Source organism: Microtus pennsylvanicus, chromosome 8 (genome assembly GCF_037038515.1).
Source record: "Microtus pennsylvanicus isolate mMicPen1 chromosome 8, mMicPen1.hap1, whole genome shotgun sequence".
Taxonomy (NCBI): Eukaryota; Metazoa; Chordata; class Mammalia; order Rodentia; family Cricetidae; genus Microtus; species Microtus pennsylvanicus.
Genome location: NC_134586.1, coordinates 83,127,991 through 83,154,851, shown reverse-complemented (window position 1 = coordinate 83,154,851; position 26,861 = coordinate 83,127,991). Strand labels below are relative to the sequence as shown.

The following is a 26,861-nucleotide window of genomic DNA, read 5'->3' as shown; positions in this document are numbered from 1 at the left end:
TTTAAGTAAAAAAGTCCTTTAATTTTCTGTAAAGTCATATGAGTTACACCATAAATTGGGATTTTTTTGATCATCACCATTCATCATTTATGTTCCCCACAATGCTTAACCATGTTTGGGCAGCCCATTTATGGTGGTTCTCCAGTTGTTCCTATCCTGGGCAGTCCTAGATGCTTGTGTTATTGTCATATCCAAGGTTCCACAGTCTTCCTTTATGCTGTTTATATCCAGCTATTCTTTTGGCCTTCCCATTTGTCTTATTTTGTACACTCCTCTAAGCAATGCTATTCTCGGGTATCTGCCGTCATTCATTCTTATAACATGGCGGAAGTATATCAGGTACTGTTACCATATCCTGTAGTTTACTTCCTAATATAGATGGAGATGTTTCTTAACGTCATCATTGCACAGCCTATCTCTTTATGTGAGGCCTAGAATCTTCTTGAGGTATGCCATCTCAAACACATTTGGATTCTGTCTGAGAAGTGTTTTATTGTCCTGGTTTTGGAGCTGAAAGAAGGCAATTCAAGACAAGTGTCTCATATACTTGTTATTTTATTGTCATTGTTATGTCTCTTGCTGGTCAAACCTTTCCTAGTGCCTGGAATGCAGTCTTCACTATCCCTATATGACCCTTGATGTCTGAAATAGCTTCCTCACTTGAACTGAGATTTCCTCCCAGATAGACAAAGTTGACTGTTTGAGGTTCTGATTTTTTATTACACTGTTAAAGTCCTTCTGCGTCCTTACAATGTATTGTATCTCTTTTCAATGTTTACTTTCATACTAAGGTTTTCAATTACTTCCAGCATTGCATTTACCATAGCCTACAGCTCATTTGAACTTTCAGCAATTAGTGCTGTATCGTCGGCTAAATGAAAGCTTTTGTTTCACAGACCACCTCTCTGCATGCCTATCTCCTCATCCACCAGGGCTGTTGTTATTATTAATTCCAAAAATATATTAAAGATTAGTGGTGAGAGAATTCACTCCTGTAGCACTCCTATGATTGTCTTAAACTGATCACGTAGTTTTCCACAAATTTGACTCATGCGAAGGTATCTTTATAGGCATCATCCAGTATTCTTATGCTTTTCTCTGGGTTCCTGTAGAACCTCATTATTTTCCAAAGTCCATTCCTCCAAGAATGCATGCTTGAGTACAGACTCATAAATGATTGAATTTTATCAGCCAGATTTCAGAGAAAGTCATATCCAGTAATTATCATACAGGTATATGCACCAACAGTGTAAGTTGAAGACGATGTCATCAACAGTTTCTACACAGATCTACAGAATGAGGACAGCAGGGCTCATAAGAATGACATACTAATTGTTATGGATGACTTCACTGCAAGACTAGGAACCAGAGAAAGAATAGACATCAGTGTCATGGGAACATATGGATTTGGACAAGGGAATGATAGTGGGGAATGACTGCTTGACCTCTGCTGTGCAAATGATTTGTACATATCCAACACAAAATTCAGACAGGCCAAACAATCAAGATGCTGGACATGGGAATCACCTGACCAATAGACATACAGCAAACTGACTAAATTCTGGTCAGAAGGAAACTCTTATCTAGCATCCAAAACAGCCAGTCATTTCCTAGTGCTGACTTAGGGCCAGATCACCAACTTGTTATGGCCAATATTCAAGAGTCATGCCAGGTAAGATGAACTGAAAGATTAATCCTAAACAATTTATAAACCCAGTTGTATGGAGAGAGTATAAGCGAATCACTGAAAAAAAATATGAGGGAAATCAACCCTTTGCAAATATAGAAAGTGAATGGGAGAAAGTCAAAAGAGCTATACATGAGGCGTAGATGCTTAGCTATGCACAAAAAAGCAACACCAGTAGAGTGGCTTACTACAGAGATGATCAACCTGGCAGAAGAAAGAAGCTAAGGAGCAAATGAAGTGGCAATCTGCAGGCAGTAAAACACCACAACTATCTTTACATGGAGCGCAAAGAAGAACAAAGAAGGATAGAGAGCTGTATATAAAAGGTATATACAAAGAGGTCAAAGAGGCTAGACTCCATAATAAAATACATCTTGTCTATTAAGCTATAAGACAGATAACTGCCAGATATGTTCCTCAGATTCAGGTGATAAAAGATGGGCAAGGCCATATATTAGCAGGACCAGGAAAAGTAAAGCAAAGATGGAGTGACAATACTTTGACACTCTTTACAATGACCCTAATGCTGTCAACTGCAATGAGAAACACTTTGGCAGCCACTCGAACCCCAGAGATGATGAGAAAATGTTAAATATTGACAAGAGAGATAGAGGAAGCTCTCAAGAGAGTGAAAGGTAAAAAGACCACAGGAGTTGAAGACATCACGGTGGAGGAGCTGGAGGTGACTACAATAAGCTCAGGGGACAAGGCACTTCTTAGACTCTTTAGGGAGATATGGGAACATGAAGTGCTTCCCACAGAATAGAAACACACAGTCATAATTCTCATACACAAGAAGAAGGACAAGCTGGACTGCTCAAATTATACGGGCATCAGTTTGTTGTACCATAGCAGCAAGATCTTTTCCTCCAAAGATCAAGGACAAAACAGAGGAAATACTAGCAGAGGCCCAGTGTGGATTCAGAGCTAACAGGAGCACCATAGATCAGATCTTCACTTTGAGGCAACTGGCAGAAAAATATGAAGAATTTGGAAAAGACTTATATGTCTGTTACATTGACTACATAAAGGCATTCAATAGCATTTGGAAGATTTTTTTTATGAACTTTCATTTTAATCTGTATCATTAAGGTAGATTTTAATAAAAATGCACTTTTCTATAGACTGTTATTCATCTTATTCTGAAAATTTTTTCACCTACACTTTTGTGGGTGATAAAATTCAAGATAATTTACAACTAGTATGCAAATTCAATTCCTACATAGAGGAGCTTACATCATGATCACTAGAAGATACTGATCTGCATTTTAAGTATCCACATGGGCTTGGAAAAATGTCTTTTGCTGGAATATTGTTATCATATTAATATCCATTGCTTCATTTATCTTAGGGACTCCTCCTGCCAGTGATGGCTGCTAAGGGCTCTGTTATTTTTCAATTTCTGCCTTTGGAGCACAGCATTGGCTTATTTTTTGTTTTGAGAAGTTATCATTTTTCTGTTTACTTATTTGTATAATTTGAATTAGTCACACTAATTTTGTGTTGCACGATAAATGAATTCTAAAGGTACCTGTGTTAGCTATTTTTCATCAACTTCTTGCAAACCAGTCACCTGGTTTGCACCATGAGTCTCAGTTGATGGTTTGCCTCCACCAGCCTATTCTGTGGGAAATGTCTGTGGTACACTGTCTTGATTCCTAATACATAGATGCTTATTATGGGCATTGCCATTACTGGGCATGTGGCCATAGGCTGTATAAGAAGATTTTTTTAAACAAGTCGTAAGAATCAAGTCAGTAACAGTGTTCCCCCAATGTCCTTGATTTCATTCCCAGAGACCTGCTGCCTCCATGGTCTCTGTTTCAATTTCTTTCTTGGCTTCCCTCAGTGATAAACTGTAACCTGTCGGTCTAATAAACACTTTCCTCCATATGTTGATTTTGCTTAATGGCAACAACCAGGAACCAAATAATACAATATTGAAAGCTTGTTGTATGGAGAGAGGCCGCTTGTTTGTCCCAGCGGCCCGGCTAGCTTATACCCAAAATAACCACACAGAAACTGTATTAATTAAAACACTGCTTGGTCATTAGCTCTAACTGCTTATTGGCTAACTCTTACATATTAGTTTAACCCATCTCCATTAATCTGGTTATTTCCTCCTGGCAGTTGCTTACCAGAGATTCTAGCTGGCGTCCATCTCAGGCAGAGGATTCATGGCTTCTCCCTCGCTCTGCTTTCTTCCTCCCAGAATTCAGTTCTGTCTTCTCCATTTACCTAAGTTCTGCCCTATTAGGCCAAAGCAGTTTCTTTATTCATTAACCAATGAAAGCAACACAAAGACAGAAGGGCTGCCTACATCAAAAGCTGAGTGTAGTTTAATTTTATTTAAATACCAAAATTTCATCACTGATGTGCCAATTTCAAAGCATTTTAAGGGGAAAGTGAAGAACATTGCTTTTGGTTTCTGTGAGAGTTTCTGTTTGAAATCATGCTATTGACTGTCTTGAATTTCCCTGTTCTGTGTGTTGTGTCTCCTGTATTCTCTTTCTTACTTGCTTTTGTGCTACACTGAGTAAGAGAACAATTTGTGCTGTCATCACTTTGTTCTTGAAATGAATATTTGTATCACTTGAGAAACAGCATTTATGTTCATCTCAGATATCCTTCCAGCTCTATCAGTGTTCATTTATTTCCCATATTTTCATTTTTCCTGGCAAATTTATCTATTTTTATTTTCTGCATTTGGAAAATGCTACATCGCTTCATCACTGGCTTGTGCTCAATAGCAGGTGCCTAGTGATCAGTAATCTTTAGATTCTGAAAAATTTCACAAGTGTGCCACTGACTGTGGCCTGGATTTGTTGTTTCCGTGGTGTCGGAGACTGAAAAGAATTGAAGACGTTTATAATTTATACAATTAAAGTTGATACACCATGTAGCCACAATGGAGCAATGATTTGGGCAAAATTGCTGTATTTTGACTAAGATTAAAAATGATTTATATAAATTGGAACACATAAATGAGGACTATATACATATAGATTTAATTTAATTATCAGATACTTATAGGTTAAGATATATATTGTACTGATTCTTAATTGTATAGCTCTAAGAGACAGAATTCTATGTTGACACATGATTTTTCCTAGAAACTTGAGCCTCGATTTTCCGTGGCACCTGCACCACCTGGAACCGTGGACAGACAAGGGTCTGGGGAATAATAAACACACAGCGACACAGGTCATTCTTGAAGCAAGAATTCCAATTTTATTATGTTTCAAGATAGCTTAAATAGTGCTCTCCTTAACTAGTAGCCATGCCCTAGTTCTTAGGATTTTTCATCTGCAAGCCCACTAGAAACCACGTCCTTATTATCAGGAACTCATGAGGGTTCCATGCTCAGAGCAGCCACAAGCATAGAAAAGCATTTTCCCCCCTCTGGCAGGCAAGTAGTCATAGAAAGTTCAGGGTTTGAGGGTCTGCAGCTCCCAACAATTTTCTCTCAGAAGAAGAAAGCAAATTCTTCTAACAACTTTCTATTCATTATTTTTTTTTCTGGTTGCTGTGACAAAATACCCAGGCACTGTCAGCTTCAGGAGGAAAAGGCTTGTTTAGCCCCAAGGATCCTTGCACAGTCCTCAAAGCCAAGGGCAGTCACAGCCGCCTGAGCCTGAGGCCAGGGTATATCCTGAGGCAAGAAACAGAGAGGAGGTAGATGAACGTACAACTCACCTTCTCCTTTTCAAACAGTCCCAAACCTCAGCCGTGGGATTGTGCTTCCACATTCAGGGTGAGTCTTCCCACCTCAGTTCATCTGCTAAACGCAGTTTCTAGCAGGCATGCTCAGAGCCTTGTCTTCTACAGGGTTCTGGATATTGTCAACTTGACAAGCAATGTCAGACATTACAAACTGTGGAATTAATTTGTCAGTGGATTATTTCCACGCAGATATTTTTTAAAGAGAAAAACAGGTTATTGGGTACATTTCAAGATGAAATACAGAAGATAATAGCTAGAATACCACCTATACCAGGCTACTCCTTAAACCACAATGCTTGCCTCATGGAAACTTTTAACAGGAGTGTAACCAGACCATCTCATTACATTTGCCTTTTGATTTTTTGATTTCCTAAGAGGAAAAGTGTGTTGAGCTCACCTACCCAGATTCACAATCTAAACAACTTTAAGATAACAAGTGAGTGTTACTGTAAGCAGAATTTTTGTGAATTTGTTATGCAGTGATGTAATATTCATATATCATGAAACTTCAATGGAAAAACTTGTGAAATCAAGTGTTTTATGGGTGTGGGGCAATTGAAACATCTGTTTGGCAGAAAGTAAAATAGTCAGGACAGAGAACTGTTCACTGGATGAACTATCGAGAATATAGTCAATGCCATATCCTAAGAATGATTATAGCTTTGAGAAGTTTTTCAAGAACAAATCTCTGTTTGTAACTAACTAAAAAAATGCAAGGATCTTTATAGGTAATAGAAACAGCCCACAATGTAACTGTGTCTATTACTTTTGAAAGATTAAAAACAGCTTAGTTTGTTTATCCAAAGGAAAACTACATTGCCACAGCAATAAATCAACAGTACATTTTGTGGATGTATCTTGCAAAAACACACACTACAAAGTAAGCCATCATTTTATGAATGATCACAAAGTTTATGACTCCATTGCAGAAATTTATAAATGAAAGCTGATTTATGGTAACAATATGATAACAGTAGGTGAGTTTGTGGCTATAGCTGGGCAAGGAGACCTCAGGAGTCTAGGCACATGGTAATGCATGAGTTTATTTCCACCTTGGTCTTAATGAAGAAAGCGAATTCTCTCTGTATGGATGTATAAACTACATGTGCCATGTCATATACTTGTTATTGGCCATTCAAGGGTAACTTGTCTTGTAGCTGCTAAATGTTAGGAATACCTTTTCATTTCTCAGGGTTGTACAGCTAATTAGTGAAAAATAGTGAGTAAAAGAAAACTGAAGATAACTTAATGTTAATTAATGTTTTTATTGAAATTCTTCCTGAGCTTGACTGAAAATATAAATGTGAAATGAGGAACATGAGAATAGCCACTGAGCTGTTTTAACAATTACAATTATTTGTTTTCAAACTACAGTTTGCCGGGAAGATTCCTGCCATTCTGTAATGTCGTGTGCAGCCGTCCTTCTTAGCCCAGTGGACCAAACAAGAGAAATGAAGAAGCTAGAAGAACCAAAATGTCCTGAGCCTTCCAAACAGTAAGTTGTCATTTAAGGTTCCAGGATGTGAGATATATTCTAAGTATCTCAAAGTTTAGGTGGCTGCTCAGACACCCCAGCATGTGATGAAAATGTACAAATGGGTAGAAATTTACTTTGTTCAATATCAATCAATTTCAAATGTTCACCACCACCTGATGCCTTGAGTGTCTGACATTGCCATTTAAGTTTTATTTTGGTGTCCTGCTATAGAGCATGGATCAACAAACTGAGAAGTTAGCACTGTGTCTGTGTGCATGCTGATCCTGAATCAATTTGAGAGGTGCAAGGTTGGACTATGACATGGAACTGCTTATATTTTTGTCTGTTTTTATGCAAATGTGTGTGTGTGCCCTTGTGTTTATGAGTCTGCAGAGAGAAGAAGATAGTGTTGGATCTGCCAGTGGTTGCCAGTTAAAGATATGGGTGCTGAGAAATGAGCCTAGGTCCTCTGAAAAAAAGTACTGTTAACCACTGAGGCCTTCCTTTCTCTATATCTGAAGTCAGTTCTTAGTAAAAGTTTAGCTTAAAGGTGACTTTGATTTTACAAGCAGTACAAGTTACTATTTTAAATTTTTAAGTAAATTAGCATATATTAAAACTTTTTACTATTGAAGTTTGCTGTGTCTCATGATATCGCCTGCTAAGTACACAGGTTTGGTAACAATTGGTTGTTTTGCCTTCCTTGACCTATGTTCTGGTTGTCATACACAAGTTTATTTTGTCAAAATTTGACAAGGTAGAAGATGATATTGGCATGCATTTTCCTAAATAGGTGTATGTGCTCAAAAAGACTATTTAGAGGATATGTATAACCATGCAAATACAATTTAAACAATTTCCTTTAAAAATACTGCCTCTTACTGAAAGCTGAAGTTGATATTATACATTAAATAAATGATAGAGGATTAAAACATGATAACAAATGTACATAGACATGAAATATTAAATCACAGATACTTCTGATAAAACATTACATTAATTCAATGGACAACTTGGTGTTGATTTTCCAGAGAAGATATGATTATGTCTGATAAAAGGTTTTTGAATGAAGAACATATTACATGTGACATATTTTGTATGTGATTATATATGAATATATGAAGCAGGTAATAATTATATATGCTAATATGAGATATATAATGTGTGATGATATATGATCTCTGGTGAAATGTGCTATGTGACTCATGATGATATAGGATGCAAGGTGATATGTGGTAGTGTATGATGTATGGTACTATGTGGTTGTGTTGAAATGCGGAGATATGCTGTGGTGGATGGTATGTGTTGACGTGTAATATGTGATGATGTAGCACAAATAATAAAAGTCCAGAGACAAATATTGGGGTTCAACCCAAAAACCAGAAAAGCAAAGCAACCAAGCCACTAGAGAAGTCTTACCTCTACAGGAGCTAGGTGACCACAGACTAGGCAGACAAGTCCTTTCTCTCCTTTCATTTTATTAAAGGTGTAAAGTGTCACCCCCTTGATTTATTCTGCATTGATCTTGTGTCAACCTGAGTGGTCTTGAACTCACAAAGATCCATCTGCTTCTGTCTCCCACATCTTGGGATTACAGGTGTGTGTCACCATTACGTGACCTCTAGTCGTTTAGCTTTGCCCTTCTGATCTTTATGCAAACTTCATTTATTAAAACATAAATAGAATATCAGTATATGATGATATATGGTATGAATATCTATGTGAACTATGGTGATGAATGCTAGGTGGTGCTGTATAATATGTTCTGATATATGCTATTTTATGTGGTGCTTTGTGGTATGTGGTGACGTGTGGCATGTGATCTGTGGTGATGTGTGGCATGTGACATGTGAGTGCTATGTAGTGATATGTGACACTATATGAGTTGTAGTGAGTCGTGGCAGTATATGCTATGTGACAGTATCTGGTATGTGATGTTATGTGGATGTTGCCTGTATTTGTGAGTGGCCCATCACATTTTCAAGGAGTCTTGGCACATACTAAACAGACCTGCTTGTGTTTCTTGCCTGTTTCTCTACCTGGTCATATTCTCCCAAACAGTTTCCTGCAACATGATTCTATTTAATAGTCTTTGTGAAATCAATTAGAAGAATCTCTTAATGTTATATTCAATAATACTGAATCAAATGGAGCAATGCATGTATTTGATTGCATGAAGATATTCACTATTAATATTCTCATTATAGAGAAAAGAAATACCAGGCAATTCAGGAAGTAGTGATTGTAATTCAGTTTTAATGCAATCTGAAAGTGAAAACCATTTAACTACGCATAATGTAGTTTAAGTTTTAGGATCCTGTAGTCATCTTTTGTCTAATAGGAAGAAAATTACTTCTCATATTTGTCCAGTGGGTTACATTAGAAAGCTCAAATGTACTCTCCTGCAGTGTTTGTGAGTTTACATAAGGCCCCATACACTTTTAACTTGGCTCTTAAACTTTTTAGATTATATTTCAAGGACTTACAACAAAACTGATTAATAGTTAATAATCTACATGCCTTCCCCCCAAAAAAATATTTAGCTGTTTCATTGGCAGTCTTATTTCTTATTCTGGTGTGTGTGTGTGTGTGTGTGTGTGTGTGTGTGTGGTGTGTGGTCTTACTAGGAATCACTAACATCCCTTTCTTTCTGTTTGGCCTGAGATCACTCTGTTGTCTCAGGACCCACATTCTCATTTAAATGCTCTTTGCCAACAATATTAATTCATGTATATCGGCTTTTGGTTTTTTCGCATCATAAAGACTGTTAAATCTGTTTTGCTTGCGGATATTTATCTGTTTGTGCTTCAGTTTCTCCATCTATCAATTGTGCTGACACCTTGACCCTCACTATGAGGGTGCGGATTTTTTACGCCACCAGGACATCGTTCTTCTGCCACTGCCCCGGTTCCATCTGCTAGCATTACGGATGACCCTGTATATAAATGTCTCATCCTGAAGGTACTTTGAGACATCTCTGTAGGTGTGCTGCCAGTTTCCCCACTTGTGTTAAGAGCAAATCAGTGACCAGCTTTTTCTCTCTTTTTTTATTTTTTTTGTTTTTTTTTTTGAGACAGGGTTTCTCTGTGGTTTTGGAGCCTGTCCTGGAACTAGCTCTTGTAGACCAGGCTGGTCTCGAACTCACAGAGATCCGCCTGCCTCTGCCTCCCTAGTGCTGGGATTAAAGGCCTGCGCCACCACAGCCCGGCTCAGCTTTTTCTCTTTTAAACTCATGTATCTAAACTTCTCATTTACATAAAGCCACATGATTTTATTTTCTTAAAATCTTGGATTTCCTTCATATAATATAACTGCGGTATAACATCAATAGTTTTTTATTATATTTTTAATTTTATTTATTTATTTATTATTTATTAAAAATTTCCACCTCCTCCCATCCTTTCATTTCCCTCCCACTCCCTCCTCCCCCTCCCCCTCACTCTCCAGTCCTGAGAGAAGTCAGGGGGCTCTGCCCTGTGGAAAGTCCAAGCCCCCCCTTCATCCAGGTCTAGGAAGGTGAGCATCCAAACAGACTAGGCTCCCAAAAAGCCAGTACATGCAGTAGAATAAAAATCCAGTGTCATTATCATTGGCTTCTCAGCCTGCCCTCATTGTCAGCCACGTTCAGAGAGTCCGATTTGATCACATGCTTGTCTGTCCCAGTCCAGCTGACCTTGGTGAGCTCCCATTAGATTATTCCCCCGGTCTCCGTGGGTGGGCGAACCCCTTTCAGTCCTGACTTCCTTTCTCATGTTCTCCCTTCTTCTGCTCTTCATCTGGGCCTTGGGAGCTCAGTCCAGTGCTCCAATGTGGGTCTCTGTCTCTATCTCCATCCATCGCCAGATGAAGGTTCTTCATCATTGGCTTCTCAATCAGCCCCCCATTTCAGCCACATTCAGAGAGTCCGATTTGGTTGAATGCTCATTCAGTCCTGGTCCACCTGGATTTGGTGAGCTCATCGATTGTTTTATTAACATTAGCATTATATATTTTAAAAGTTGAGCTGACTCAGAAGGTATAAGTATCTCATAAGTTTTGCTAAAAATAATTGTCAATTGTGAGTTTAAGGAAACTATTCAGTTATTTTTTAACACGTATTTTCCTTTTTAAAACTATGAAATCATCACTCACATCAGAATTATACATGTGTATCACACACCATAATTTTGAAAATTAAAAAATTGGTGTAAGCGATGGATGAGCACAATATATGAGCACAATGGATGAACACAATATAAACACAAGATTAATGACTGACAATTCTTGATTGACAATGAGAGACTCCCTACCTAAACCAGCTTCAGGAAGATGGTGAGTAGTAACGAAGACTGACTCTTGTTGCTAAAATTTAGTGGGAGAAATTTCTGTAACTACTAGGGTTGGATTTCAGGCAGAACTGCCCAAGGCCATTCTGTTTGCAGCTCACCTGGCGATCTGCAGTTCTTATTTTCTAGGACTTTCACTCCTCAAATGTTTTCAGGGTCCCAGCAGCAACTGAGGCAGATGTTCATCTTATCAACACATCCTGTAGAGAGAAACAGTTGTTCCTAAAAGGAGGCAAGTATAGATTTCAGTGCCATTGGTTTCAATTGTTTAAATTACCATTCTGACACAAACTTGGTCACTGAAATTTTTATGCACTGGATCCCATTGAAGCCTGAGAGAGTGGGTTACATTGACAATGAAAAGGACACTTGAAAATTTGAGAATATTGGTAAATAAGAGCAAAAATAGATGACAAAATTTAAAATTATGTATAAAGAGAGAATTCAGAGTAATAATGTATGCTCCATTTAGTTTGTAATCTCACTTAGAATGGCAGAATTTTTATTATATTAATTTTAAAATACTTAAATATTATCTATAACTTGCATATCTTTTTCTTTCAATAAATTTTACCAACTTGTTGTAGTTTATGTTTTTCGATCTACTTGTGCTACTGGGAAGGAGTATATGTAATTTCCTTACCCTTGATTTGTTTGTTTTATTATCATTTATCTCATAGTACAATTCCTGAAATATAATAATATAAGAGGGAAACAGGAATATATAAATTTTGAAATTATTTTCACAGAAAATATATTAGCTAAGAAACCTTGTCACATATTTTAGAGATAAAGCTGCTAGAGTGAGTTAATACATTTTTATTTTCCATAAGTGAAAATTATGCACAAATATTAGCTCCCAATATAATGCTGAACCATTTCAATTCTGTCATTGAGAAGCAGGCATCTCATGCCTAACATCTCTTTAATTCTGAGTGGGATTACTGCTTTAAGTACCTCATCCTCCTGATGGTGCAGGCATCTCATATAAATTCATACACCTCTGAACGTCTGAAGCAGAGCTACAGTGACATAATTTAAAACCCAGGATTTCTCTTGCTAAGCAGGTCTGGAATAATTTTCTTCATAGATTTACTTCAGAATATGTAAGGTATAGTTTTAAAAAAGTTATGAGGATATCTTTTGATAATGCTGTAAACTAAGCAGAATTTAGAATTCTTAACTGGTAAAGAACACTTTAAAACTAAAAGATAGTTTCTATCTTGTATTAGTATAGTCTTTTGTATAGCGTTTGTTTGTTTAACTTTGTGGATGGTTTGTTAATATATCATTACAAAGACTTGAAAACAATTCAGAATATTGATCTTTATTATATTATTGTGTTAATGTATTATTACATAATTTTGCAAGATGTGAACCATTTCTTGACAAAGATAGTTATGTACTCATGTTTGATAAATATATATTGACTTTGAAATGCTTTTTTAAAATGGATACCTTTATCTACTTTGCCACATAATCAGGAACATCTTAGATTAGGATTTCCTCTTACGAGCAAAATGACAGGAAGAAGCTGTCCTTTGTAAGAAGGCAAGGTGCGTTTTGTGTATCATGGTGGAAGAATTCAGAGGTTTCTTTCTGTCTATACATCATTCTAATAAGGTAAATAAAGTTATGGATTTCATTTCTTTTCGTAGTCTTTTCAATATATCTCAACAGACTACAGAAAAGATAAAATAGCTAGAAAACAGAAAAATCATCTTGGGCAGGTAAATTACACCTATGAGTTCAGCATGAAAGAAAATTCCCCAGAGTTTGAGGTCATCCTGGGCTATGTAGTGGGAACCTTTCTCAAAAAAATTATGTAATCTAAATAGCTACACAGAGTTCAAACATTCAGTCACATAGAAAGCTGAATTTGAAGAATGAAACTTTTTATAGTTACCAAACATTAAAATATGAAATGTATGTTCACATTACAGCTATGCATAGCTTACTCTTCAAAACTGCATGTGTCCAATAAATAGCATAAAAAGGACCACTTTAGAAATAGACATAATATTCAAGCTCTGCAGAGAAAGAAATCATATGACATTGGTTCTGGATCTGACTTTGTGCTTTATTAGGAATCTTCTTGTAGCAAATGCAGATCTTCACCCATGCTCAGAATCAGTATCTGAAATGAAGGGCCTTGTTGTCATTGTAAGTATACAGGGAAAGGAAAAATAACTTGTGGTATTACTTCTCTGCCCTTTTCCATATTTTTTCTTTTGGTTTTTCAAGACAGGGTTTCTCTGTGGCTTTGCCTTTTCCATATTTTAATTTTATTTTATATCCAGAACCTTATGTTACCCTAAAGGTATGATTTATGGCTAGGATTGTGGAAATACAGCGTTTCTTAGTTGTGTGACCAACTCTCTGAATCAAGGCCCCCTTACTTTTGTTCACCTTCATTGGCTTTGGAAAGGTGCACTGGGTTTTTTTGGAAAGGGTGTGGGGCTGCTGCTGCTCAGTACAGAAGTCTGATTTACAAAGCATGTTCAAAATTTACCTATTTTATTTTTCAAAACTGCTCTGAATGTCATCCATAAAGTTGGCTCATAAACTTTTCATTGATTAGAGCCATCACAGAATTCTATCATCAGCCTGTTTCCAATATCACCATTTTCTTAGTCCAAGCATAGTTCAGTTGTCAGAGATGAAGGAGGAGATTTCTGTAGACAGCATCCTCATCCCAGTGTAAATCTATCCACCTTTGGGGAGGAAGCTGTAGGGAGGAGCTATTTTGTAATCACAGATCTTAGAGAGTTCTGGAGGATCAGTTTCCAACTTCACTGCATCTGAAAACACAAAAGGAAGATGCCAATTTCATGCTTGGCTGCCTGAAGCAGGCTTGCTTGAACTGAAGGGAGAGAAAGGCTGGCCGCTACCAAAGCAGCTCCCTGCATGCAGAGTCCATCAGGGAGGACAGAGTCCATGGTGCACAAGGTAGAGGAGAGCAAAACAGAAGTTTATGCTTCTTGGGCTTATTACTAGGGTTCTGCAGCATGCTGGAAGAGAACCTTAAATGTCCACTCTGTGCATTTGCTAGTCTCAAAGCCAGATTGCACTAAAATGCTTCTGTTGGACTGAACTTTGCTTCCCACCACCAGAACACAGGACTGTGGGTCTGAGCAAGTTCTTTCTCGGCATCCTGGCTTTTTCTTAATAAGGCCATAGCAGGAAAACTTGGCATTGTTTTTGTCTTAAGTATGTTTTATTGTTCTGCCCAACCAGGTCTATCGAATTGTTAAGCTTGCCTCTTGACACCCAGGTCTGTCCCTTTGCGTCAACGTCTTTAAACAAGTTCAATTCTTACTTTGGGCTTGGCATTTGAGAAGATTGTATTACATCCTTTCTCCAGCTGTATGCCTTTGCTCATCACAAAAGTTGAGGGAACTCAGAATTTCCACCAACCAATAAAGATTCCCCTACCAACCACCGGACCCTGCGTTCTCTGCTACGTGTCACTTGCCATATCCCTCCAGTCACTCATTAAGCCACCAGTCACTAGTAGTTGACAGATCTGAGATGGGAACGGAGACACTCAAATTTCTGGGTAAACTGTGTATGGAAACAGCAAGGTGGAAAAGAAATGCAGACGGTTTTGGATTTTTGGTCAATTAAGTTGTGTTGACTAGTCAGTTGTGAGAGCGCAAATGGCCACTATCTCATGATTTATCCCAGTCTCTTGATCACCTTATTACAAGTTGTGGTCTCATTCACATGCGATTTATAAGATTTCAAACACAAATATAATTGACTTATGTTGAACAACTCCAAGGAAACAGTGTCTTCCGGGCACAGCAGGACTGACTTACATATGGACTCAGAGACTGGGGCTACACACACAAGACCTGGACAGGTTCAAGTCAGAAAAAACTCCAATTGTAAAAAAGAAGAAGTGAGCACAAAGTGCCATCTCTAATCAAGAAGCCTTCTTCATTTGATACCTGGAAGGAATAGGAAAATCCAAATTCTCCAGTGGTGGGTAGATGGGTATTTGAACCACATTCCAGTGCAAGTCGCATGCCTAGGAGTAGTTGACATCACAAAATAAACTCCTTGTTTTTTGTCAGATTTTTATTTCATCTTGTTTTGACTATTTTTGTCATTTCTTAAAATTGCTATTATTGTAATTTTTGTCAAATGGGGCATGAAGTTGGGTGGGTAGGAAGTGGGGTGGATTTGAGAATAGTTAGGGAGGGGGCTATGATTTATTGTTTGAAAAAATTACCAAAATATATATTCCATGTTATTCAAGAACCAGGAGATATTAATCAATCAAACAAAAAAATTATAAGGACAGCACTCTTTAGAGAATCTTTTCCTTTGATTGATAGTATTGTTATTTTATTGTCCTATGGTTTATTGCTCCTTAGTAAGTCACAGTATTTGTCCCCTTGTGCAGTCAGCTTGTCAAGCCCAGAACTCCTACTGTCTTGTCGTGTCTGCTTTGACAGGCCTTCTTTGTAAGCTGAGCATGTAAGTGCTATTTTTCAGATGACTTGGGACAACTTGATAAGATGACTGAAGTGTTTCAGTTCACGAGAGCAGTTCCCTTTATGGGGTAATATAAATACAGATTTATCAGATCCTTGAGCAAGATTGTAAGTGCATCTTAGCTGCTGTACAAGTAGAGACTATGTATGCATACAGGCTCACAGCCAGCTCACAGCCACCCTGCTAGCATCCTACAGTGAATTCTGTTTCCAAATAAGTGACTGTTTCATTTGAAGCTATTCTTCAACCATGCAAAAACAGTATCAGTCTTTTAATAATAGCGCAAAGTTATGTTCTCAGATAGCAATTCAATATTTTCTTCGTTTTATGGGGACAACGGCAAGCAAGGAAAGCTAACAAAGTGTCATTTGTTTGTCCAGAGTGCACAGTTTAAAACATGTGGGAGAACTGCATCGGGCACACAGAAGAAAAGGATTAGAAAGAAACTGATTCAGAATCATTTGTAAAATTATAGGAAGTAGGTATAGAGTTGTAGAAAAATGCATAAATATATAGGGTATTGTGCAATTTATTATTGTACACATTTCTTCTAGTGTTATCTGTAAAAATGTGTTTTTCTGATTATTTTTAAAGGAAACATTATCATTGAATATCTGCATGTATGCATATCTGTGTATGTGGGGGTTTATATGTGCATGTTTATATATATATATGTGTGTGTGTGTGTGTCAGGCTATGTGTTTATGCATGTCAATGGATGTGTATGTATTGCATGACTGTGCATGTGTGGATGTGTGTATTCCATGACAATGGGTGTGTTAGATGTGGTTGTGTATGTTCATGTCTATGCATGTGTGGGCATGTATGTGTACGTGGCTATGTATGTGTAGGTGTGTGTTTGTGCATGACTGGGCATATGTGAGTGTGTATGGGTAGTTGTGCATGTGTGAGTGTGTCTTTATATGATATGTGTATGCGGGTGTGTGTAAATGTCTGTACAAGGGTGGTTGTGTATGTGCATAACTGCAGGAGTGGGCAGATGTATATGCATGACTGTGTTTGTGGGTGTGTGTTTGTCCATGTCTCTGCATGAGTGAGTGTGAATATGCGCATGACTACATATGTGTTGACATGTATATGACTGTGCATTCATGGGTGTGTGTATTCCATGACTGTGTATGTGGGCGTGTGCTTGTCCATGTCTATGCATGAGTGAGTGTGGGTATGCGATTGACTACATATGTGTATGACTGTGTATATGTTGGTGTGTGTATGTGCAAGACTGTGTATGTTTTGGTGAGGGCACATTCATACATGTCATCGAGAAGTCAAGAAGTCGACTTGGGGTGTTATTTTTTCAGGTACCACCACCTTGGTTTTTATTTTTTGATTGACAATTGTATATACATATACAATATATTATGATAATATTCACCCCGTTACCTTTTCTTGTCCCTTCCTGTCAAGGTCAACTCCTGTTGATACCATTCCTTCTTTCCTGGTGTCATGTCCTTCATTAGACTAGAACTTCACTCACCCTTAATCGGAGGGACTTGTGTGTGTGTGTGTGTGTATGTGTGTGTGTGTGTGTGTGTGTGTGTGCATACCTGCAATGATGACAGTTAATGCAGACTACTTAAAATAAATTATTGCTGGTTCTCAACCTGGAATGGAAAGTCTGTATCACCCTTCCCAAAGCCCATTGCTGATGATGCTGTGGAAATACGGAAGATGGGGAGGAATACAGCGAGGCACATGACATGGTAGTTGTGCTCATGGATATCCAGCAGTTGTTGCAGCTTCTGTCTTATTTGTTGAGGTAAAGACTATGGATTCACTAATTAGAGTGGGCTGGCTGAATTGCAGAAACCAGAGATCTTCTTGTCTCCATCTTCCTAGTGCTACAATAAAAGCGTAAGTGATCATACCAGGCTCTTAATGCAGGCACTGAGACCTGAAATCTGGTCCTCATACTTTAGCTTTGTTGGATGAGCCATATCCCTGGCCTAAATATTACCTTTTCCCATAATTTGAGTCAAGTTGTCCTTGTAGCATATTTGCCCTAGGCAGTTGCTTTGTTCTAGGGTACTCCCAATATTTAGTAACATACAACAAACATACTTCAGTACTGATTACTTTCTATTTATATAAGAGGCTGGATGCATGGCTTTGACTAGAAAGTAGGACAAACTGTGATGGTTGAAAATAAGTGTAGTGATCAGAGGGGCAGCATCCAGCCACTGATAGGAGCAGAATGAAAGAAGAAACCCACAGCTAAACACTAGACAGAGCTAGAGAAACCCCGCAGAAGAGGGGGAGGTAGGATTATAGGAGCCAGAGGGGTAGAGGACACCAGATGAACATGGCCCACAGAATGAACTAAGCGGGTCTCCAGGGACTCACAGAGACTCACAAACACGACCCAGTGTGGGTGTGAGTTAGATTCTCTGCATATAACTTAAATATATTAGTATAGCTTGGTGTTCCTGAGGGACTCCTAAGAGAGGAGTGAGAGGAGTGTTTCTGACTCTTTTGACAACACTTGGGACCCTTTAGCTTCTACTGGGTTGCCTTATCCAGCTTTGATATGAGGGTCTGTGCCAAGTCTGACTGTAACATTTTGCGATGTTCAGTTGATATTCTTGGGAGACCTCATTTTTTTTTTAAGAGAACGGGATCTCCTCTTTTTTGGTAAATGGGGAGAAAGGAGAAGGCATGAGGAGGAACTGGGACTAGTGGAGGAAAGGAAACTGTAGTAGGGATGAAATGTTTGAGAAAAGAATGAAAAATTTTTAAAAAGCTCTTTAGTTGTTAATATTCAATATTAACATAGAAACTCCTTGAATAATTCACAGGTAAAGATGGAATTTTCAGCAGTAATTTTGTCATACAATATCAGAAAGAAGGATCTTGAAACTAGGAGCCCAGAAGGCCAGCATCCAGCCTGGCTTGGGGCAAAGCTTTTGCTTTCCTGAAGGTTGCCCTTAATATTTGTGTGTTAAACATTTGGATCAGAAATGCTACTGATGAGCAGTCTAGCAACTTCCAAATAGCAAAGTGACTTGTTACTGTGTTTGCTCTGTAGAGGGGAATTACAATAAATACTAACAAGTATTTTCAAGTATTTTTGAATTAATAATCCCCCATGGCTGATGCTGCTTGTATTCCAGTTGGCGCCTTGGGACTCAATCACATCTGAGTGCTCCTGTTACAGAGCACATTAGACAGGGTGCTGACTATCTACATTCCCCATTGTTACACCAAGGACAGCGGCTTCTAAGGTCTGATGCTTTCTATCAATCTGCCCATCGTTTTTTTCAGTTTCACTCAATCTCTTTAACATGATTCTTAGTACACAATTCACAAGTATAGAATCCTATATCGTTCTTTTCAGAGTTTATGACTGTGTTTTGGTTGTACAGTTCATAGAAGTTGTTTGTTATGTGCCGCCTTAAGCCCTATAGATATTAGCTCATTTTTTATGTTCCAAGAGCTTTATTTATTTATATTAAAAATTTCTGCCTCCTCCCCACCTCCCATTTCCTTCCCTCTCCCCCACTCCCCTCCCCCTCCCTCTCCAGTCCAAAGAGCAGTCAGGGTTTCCTGCCCTGTGGGAAGTCCAAGGTCTTCCCTGCTCCATCCATGTCTAGGAAGGTGAGCATCCAAACTGGCTAGGCTCCCACAAAGCCAGTACATGCAGTAGGATCAAAACCCAGTGCCATTGTCTTTGGCTTTTCAGTCAGCCCTCATTTTCTGCCACATTCGGAGAGTCCGGTTTTATCCCATGCTTTTTCTCATTTTATTCTCTCTTCCAGTGATAGTATATGCAATAATTATCCACATGTAATGCAGGAAATATGGACACACAGACATTAAGTTGTCCTAGATGATCCTGTAGAAGAAGAATAAATTGTACTTTCTTTTTCATAATATTAATTTACTAACTATTATATTTGACACAATACATAATTTATTTTTAACATTTTTAGTAATTTATATTTTTGGCAAATCTGAAATATGTCATTACAAATTATTATAAAATATGCATGCCGTATAAAATTTGCACATGTACATCAGCACAATAAATAGAAATAGAGTTACTCTTCTAATAACTCTAGAGTTCCTCATCATATCCATTATAATCTTTGCGTTTATTCTAGTATGTCTTCCCAAATAAGCCAAGAAGCAGAGTGTTGGATTTCTGATGTTCGAGCTTTACTTAGTGCTCTCATTTTACTTGATGCATTTTATGAGTCTATTACATTAGCTTTATATTTTTGGTATTTCTTTGTAAATGGCTTTTATTAACTTCATATGAATAAGTCTGAAATATCTTTACTATGGATTAAAAGCACTTAAGAATTTGTAGAAACAGGCTGGTGAGATCACTCAGCATGTGCAGGCAATTTCTCCCAACTCTAATGACCTCAGTTCAATCTTAGGGCTCCTATATGAGAAGATTACAACAGTTTCCCTCTGACCTCCACACATGACTCTCTCTCTCTCTCTCTCTCTCTCTCTCTCTCTCTCTCTCTCTCTCTCTCTCTCTCTCTCCTTTTCTCTCTCTCTCTCCCTCTCCCTCCCTGCTCCTCTGCTCCTTCTCTCTCTCCCTCCCTTTCTCTCTCTCTCCTTTTCTCTCTCTCTCCTTTTCTCTCTCTCTCTCCTTTTCTCTCTCTCTCCTTTTCTCTCTCTCTCCTTTTCTCTCTCTCTCCTTTTCTCTCTCTCCTTTTCTCTCTCTCTCCTTTTCTCTCTCTCTCCTTTTCTCTCTCTTTCTCTCTCTCTTTCTCTCTCTCTCACACACACATACACAAACACAAACATACATACACACAAACACACAAATACGCACAAGAAGATTAAATATAAAAAATGGAGATATAATGTAAGATGTGAAAACTAACCAGGTTTTTATCCTCAACCAAGGTATTCAACTAACATTTCACACACTTTATCAAGTAATATAAGACAGTGCACCAAATAGGGTGTCTTCAGGTAATTTAGATATACCATTATGGCATTTAATATTTTAAATAATCCATCCTATAATTTTCTTGTAATAAGGGCTCAGAAATAATGGCCTCTATGTGGGTCTGTGCAGATCTAAAGGGCATAACAAAGATTTCTATTAAAAGTGATTTATAGAGGTGTCTCAAGAAGTAGGAGAGAATTCCATAGCAAGGAATTTATGCTAGAGATTTCCATGACTGAGGTGCTGGAGTAGTGAAGATGGATTTCAGCATTACTGAAGCTGCAGGACACTCAATCTGTGAAATTCCTTACACTCTAAAGGATCTGTTCTGATGAAGGTCACCTGTAGTTTTGATGACCATACCTTTATTTGGTTTCATTTATTATGATTAATCATGTTAAATTAATTTGATTTGATTTAACATGATAAGGTAAAACATATTTACTTTAGGATAATTAAGGTATGACACAATTGCCTAAATATCACAAGATTGTGGCATATATGTGATTATTAGTCTAGAAAGAATGAGTTATAAGGTCTTTAAATGACAATGGAATTTGTTTTGATTAATTTGCTTTATTTTTCTATGTGTAAGCTATTCCACTTATTATTTCATTCTGGAGATGACTTCATTTTCCTTCTCTTACAGAAGGCAGGTTTTGTCTTAAATTTTTATCTGCATGTGAATCTGACTCAATGTATTTGGAAGTTTTTTAAATGTAAATTGGTTTTATATAAAGTTTTCAATAAATAATTACATTATTTACTATGTGTAATTAAATACAAGTTCTTTTTTATAAGGGAAATCAAGAAACTACTCAAGTTGTGTAGCTATTGAATAGACTGTAATGGACATAAACCAAACGCCTGATGTGGAACTGTGACTCCAGCTCCCCCCTTCTTTAAACATCTAAAATTTAGCAATCATTTGACTCAATCTTTTACTTATATCTTTTAAATTAAAGACTTAAGGTAGGTATTTCCTAAGCTATACATTCCCTCTAAGTTGCTATTTGAACTCATGGGTTGTGCATATTCAAAGCATTTGATAAAGTAAAGTATTGATCAGTTTGTCATATTTTATGTCAAATGGTTTTGTGATGCAGAAGCAATTCTTCAGGCTTGCCCTAGACCCTTGACCCCAGTGCCTTGTTTGTCCTTTTACATGTGAGTGTAAGCATCCTCCCCCTCAGGTTTTGGAACAACTTCCGTTATTGTCTTATTCTTTCTTGTTTCATTCTATCATAAACACATTTAACTGAATAATGTACTGACAGTTGCGTGTATGACTTCCATATAACTAGACAAATAAAACACTTCAAATTATGTTTATATTCTTTCTTTCCCACATATATGCTTTCTATTTGATTATAAATAACTATGAAAATTGTTTCATATACTTGATGTATATAATATCAATCTATTATGATTGGCAGGGTGTAACAATGCTAAATAGGTTATCTGTTTTCTGATTTTTCATTTGAAATTCGCATGTTTAAATAGAGAAATATTTTCTTTAATTACAGAAATGTCATATATCAATCTGTTGATTTCATTGGCTAAGCAATAAAGAAACTGCTAGGCCCATTTGATAGGCCCACCCTTAGGTGGGTGGAGTAAACAGAACAGAATGCCTGGAGGAAGAGGAAGTGAGGTCAGACTCCACAGCTCTCCTCTCCAGAGCAGACATTAGAGAGAGACGCCATGCTACCTGCTCCAGGGAAGACGCATGCTATAAGCTCCGACCCAGGATGGACTTAGGCTAGAATCTTCCCGGTAAGCGCACCTAGGGGCGCTACACAGATGATTAGAAATGGGCTAAATTAATATGTGAGAATTAGCCTAGAAGAGGCTAGATAGAAATGGGCCAAAGCAGTGTTTAAATGAATACAGTGTCTGTGTAATTATTTCGGGTAAAGCTAGCCGGGCAGGGCAGGCGGCTGGGGTGTTGGGGATGCGGCCCCGCCGCGCCCCCTATTACTACACAGAAACAAATTAGGACAGGAAATTATTGCATTATATTGAACTGTACCCACATGCTTTATCATTTTATTGGAACAAGAAACCAGGTGAAAAACATTTTTAAATTAATATGCATTTGCTTCAGAAAACATAAATAAAAAATGAAACAGGAAGCTGCTTTCTGATATTGGATGGTCATTCTGTGATTAAAATATAATGTGACCTCCAGATGTTTTGCACCATTAATTACTGGACACTTTAAAATATGGTAATTGAACATTTAATTTTAAAATTGGATACTCAATTGAGATTTGCAGCTCTAAGATTTATCGGCCACAATAAATGTTTCTACTTAGAAAGAGAAGATGACAAGGATGTTTTATTGAATCTAGTCTCTTACCTGAGTTATTTAATACATTTCCTTCTATACCTGTCATTCACAGGGCATAGGAAAAGGACATTAGATCGTACTCAATACTCCTTGAAATAAACTGGGCACAGCTTTTTCAAGTGAGTTTAGTCTGAATGCTCTGGGCACAATTACATCATTTTATAGCGCAATTTGCATTTAAAAAAATCACCATAACAGTATAGATAAAAGTGTGAATGTCCTTTGGTGAACCAGGGATCCTGGACATAATCCATGGCTGGCTGTTTCAATGCTCTGTAAGAAGTGAACTGGGAAAAGAAGCCTTGCAGAGGACACTGTTTACATTGCCAGGCAGCCAGGGCACACTCACTCCTGCTTGCCCTGGCATCCTTGAGCAGTTACCACACCAATCCCCGGTATTTCATCTGCCTTCTGCCAGAGAGGACAAAGTTCAGTTCTGTGCCTTAACAGTGTTATCCCAGTCTATGTCCTCTGGAGATAGGATAAACTGCATAAGCATTGAGGGTAGAGAGACTGCTCTATAGTATTCTCCCATCAACCAGCTTTTGCTCACAAATGATAAACAGTCACTAGAAGGAGTTTAAAGGCCAACAAAAGTATAATCACATCACTTAGTATATAAATTTCTTTAAGGAAGTGTCTATATATTTTTTCAGTTCATACCTAATGCCTCTGTGTTTTGGAATACTGAGAAGAGCATATTAGTCCAAACCGTTGTACTACATACTCTATATGTTATTCAGTTGTTCATGAAGTAACTCATTGTTGCAACTTAAAAGTCATATTTTACAGGGCTTGGTACCATCACAGATATCAAGAATTGGCTTTGCATTCTCTTCCAAAACTCCCCACAATGCTTTAGTTACATGATGGTCTCATAAGTATATGATTATTTATAAAAGAAATATTTGCACATATAAAATAGAAATTGTATAAATATTTTCTTTCATTGTGTTGAAAGCTAATATTTATACTTCTCATTAAAAATTACTTCATTACATTAGCATTTTTTAAATATATTAAAACCTTCCAAAAAGATAATTAAACTATCTTGAAAAAGGAATGTTTTAAGTGTAAAAATCATATTTTAAACATTTTTACTGAGAAAATTGTGTAATAACTACTATTATTTAATAATACATGCAGAATTAATAAATAAATATAAAATTATATAATATAAAATGTGTGTAATAATATTACATAACTGTTTAGTAATAATATAAAAATTATGTAATAATAAATATGTCTTCATACGCAAACAAGTGGCCATGTTTATGATACAGGCTTCATAGAAATAATTAACAAATAAGGTTTGACAGTGAGTACATCTGCTCCTGGCAGCACCAATTACTTTTAAGAGGAAGATAGGTGTCGAAGAGGTTCCTTATGGAGTTCGTTAGACATTTGGGCAAGAAACTGCTTTTACCTGGACTGCTTGCTTAACTGGACATGCAGGACACCCAGAGAAATGACTGCTGAACTAGCCTAAAAGTGAGATAATTCTTCAGGGTCCCTGCTTCATGAAAGAGTCTGCAAGACATTCTGCAGGATACAGGAGAAAGTGACTGGCAAACTGCCAGTGTAGTTGGAACTATATTGAAATTTCCAGCTTTGTGGAAATGTCTGCTGGATACTATGGGCCTGTAGGCCAAAGACAGATGCCCCAATGGTACAGAAAAAATTTGGGTGACTGTCCAGGTAGTGAGATGTCTGTCAATTCTAGAGTATTGGAAGTTTCTTATACTGCACTACCTGTTTACATAGGGAATATTATATCCTTCTGGAGTCTTTGATGGAGTTGAAGAATTTATAGTTATAATTACAGTTTTCCTTAGTTATGATAAAAGTTAAAATAGATATAAATATTATAACTATAATTCTTGCTTGATACATGTTTTGTTATATGTAATTTTTCTACATTAAAGTTAAAGCCTTCCTTTTTATTTAATCAGAAAAGTGGAGGTGATGTGGAATTCCCCTCTGTATTCTGTGAATATCATTGGTTAATACAGGAACTGCTTTGGGCCTATAGCACAGCTATAGAAGAACAGAGCTAGGTGGGGAAAACTAAGCTGGATGTTGAGAGAGAGAGAAGGCAGAGTCAGAGAGATGCCATGTAGCCCCATCAGAGACAGACACTGGAAGTTTAGCCGGTAAGCCACAGCTATGTGGTGATACACAGATTAATAGAAATGGGTTAAATTAATGTGTAAGAATGAGCCAATAAGAAGCTAGAGCTAATTGATCAAGCAGTGATTTAAATAATATGGTTTTAGTGTGATTATTTTGGTTCTGGGGAGCTGGGATGAACAAACAGCCCCCTCCAACAATAAGGTTTCATTGTCTTTACCTAGGACTCATAGAAACAATAGGTGAAAATGTGTTAGGCCTGTCCTGATGTTTGCACTTTCTATACCCTTAGATTTTTAAAAAATGAACTGAAAGGATCTGTACTCCAATGATCATAGCAAATCACAATTGCCAGAATAGAAAGGTAAACCAAGTGTCTATCTGTGATCCATGGAGAAATGAAACAGCAACATATACATGCCACGGAACACTATTCAACCCTGACAAAGGTGGAGATATTTATGAAACATCTTGGTACAGCAAGAGACTATGACATTATATAGAAAGAAAAAGTCCCTTACAAAATAGACAACTAATTCATGATTCTATTGCTAAACTATCTAGTTTGGTTTAGGCAGAGAGCACAGAGGTGCTCTCTTGGCCCCGGAGAAGGAAATATGGGGCCTTATTGGTTAGTGTGTATGCAGTTTTACTTTGAGAAGATGGGCAATTTCTGAAGATGGATAAAAATTTAAGTCAGGCTCTCTATAGTAACAGGACTGATGCAATGAACATACGTATCAAATGGACATTTAGTAGACTGCTTCACAGCAGGGTCTAGGTAACCCCACAGTGGCTGTCTAATGGTAGAGCAGCCCCCAAACTGGTAGTTGCTCCATGCATGAGTCTGAATGCCTCATCAGTCCATTCTGGCACTAAAGGTCTGAATGATTTCTGGAGAACCCCTGCTCGTCCATAAATATTGGAAGCCTGAGAAAGCTGGGTTCCAATGTTAGCCTATGAGGGCTTCAGTAGCAGCAATTCAATAGATAAGCTTGACAGTAAGAGTAAAGGCAATGGTCCTTGAATTTCTGGTATCTGGGCTGCTGCCCACATTTAGGGTAAATCTTCCTACTTTACATAATCTGATCTAGGAAGTCCCTCACAGGAGTATTCCTCAGCTTGCCATGTAGTTGGCTTTCAGTCAATCATCTTGACAGCCAATATGGTGGTGATGTTTGCACAGCAGTGTGTGTGAGAATGTCTGAAAGCTGTGTGTTTATACTGGCTTACTTCAAGGCTAGACAGAAAGTTCAATGTTTACAGTACTTGCTCTTGCAGAGGGCTTACGTTCAGTTCTCAGTACCCATTTGGTGGTTCACAGCTATCAGTATCTCCAGCTCCAGGGAATCCAATGTCCTCCTCTGATCTCTATGTGGTATACTTACATACAAGTAAAACACCCATCCACAAGAAATAAGACTGCTTCAAAATGAAATGTCTACCTTACATGTTGTTTATTCCTTCTTTCTTTATTTCATGCTTTCATGTGTGTTTGTGTGTATGTGTGTGTGTGTGTATGCACGTGTGTGTGTGTGTGTGTGTGTGTGTGTGAGAGAGAGAGAGAGAGAGAGAGAGAGAGAAGAGAGAGAGAGAGAGAGAGAGAGAGAGAGAGAGAGAGAGAGAGAGAGAGAGAGAGAGAGAGAGAGAGAGGAGTCTTATGCATTCCTGGCTCATCATGTGGGTGAACATGATCTTGCTGTTGCTACTCCCAGAACCTTCCAACTGTGTCA

General features: G+C 37.7%; 1 protein-coding gene across 2 annotated transcripts in view; it reads left to right on the top strand.

Annotated features, from left to right (window-relative positions):
* Ccser1 (coiled-coil serine rich protein 1) overlaps positions 1–26,861 on the top strand; it is a 1,132,558-nt gene that overhangs the window by 249,469 nt on the left and 856,228 nt on the right. For both annotated transcript variants that reach the window (XM_075983940.1, XM_075983941.1), the window contains exon 5: positions 6,785–6,905. In XM_075983940.1, coding sequence (XP_075840055.1) covers positions 6,785–6,905 — 121 coding nt within the window. The remainder of the gene's footprint in view (positions 1–6,784; positions 6,906–26,861) is intronic.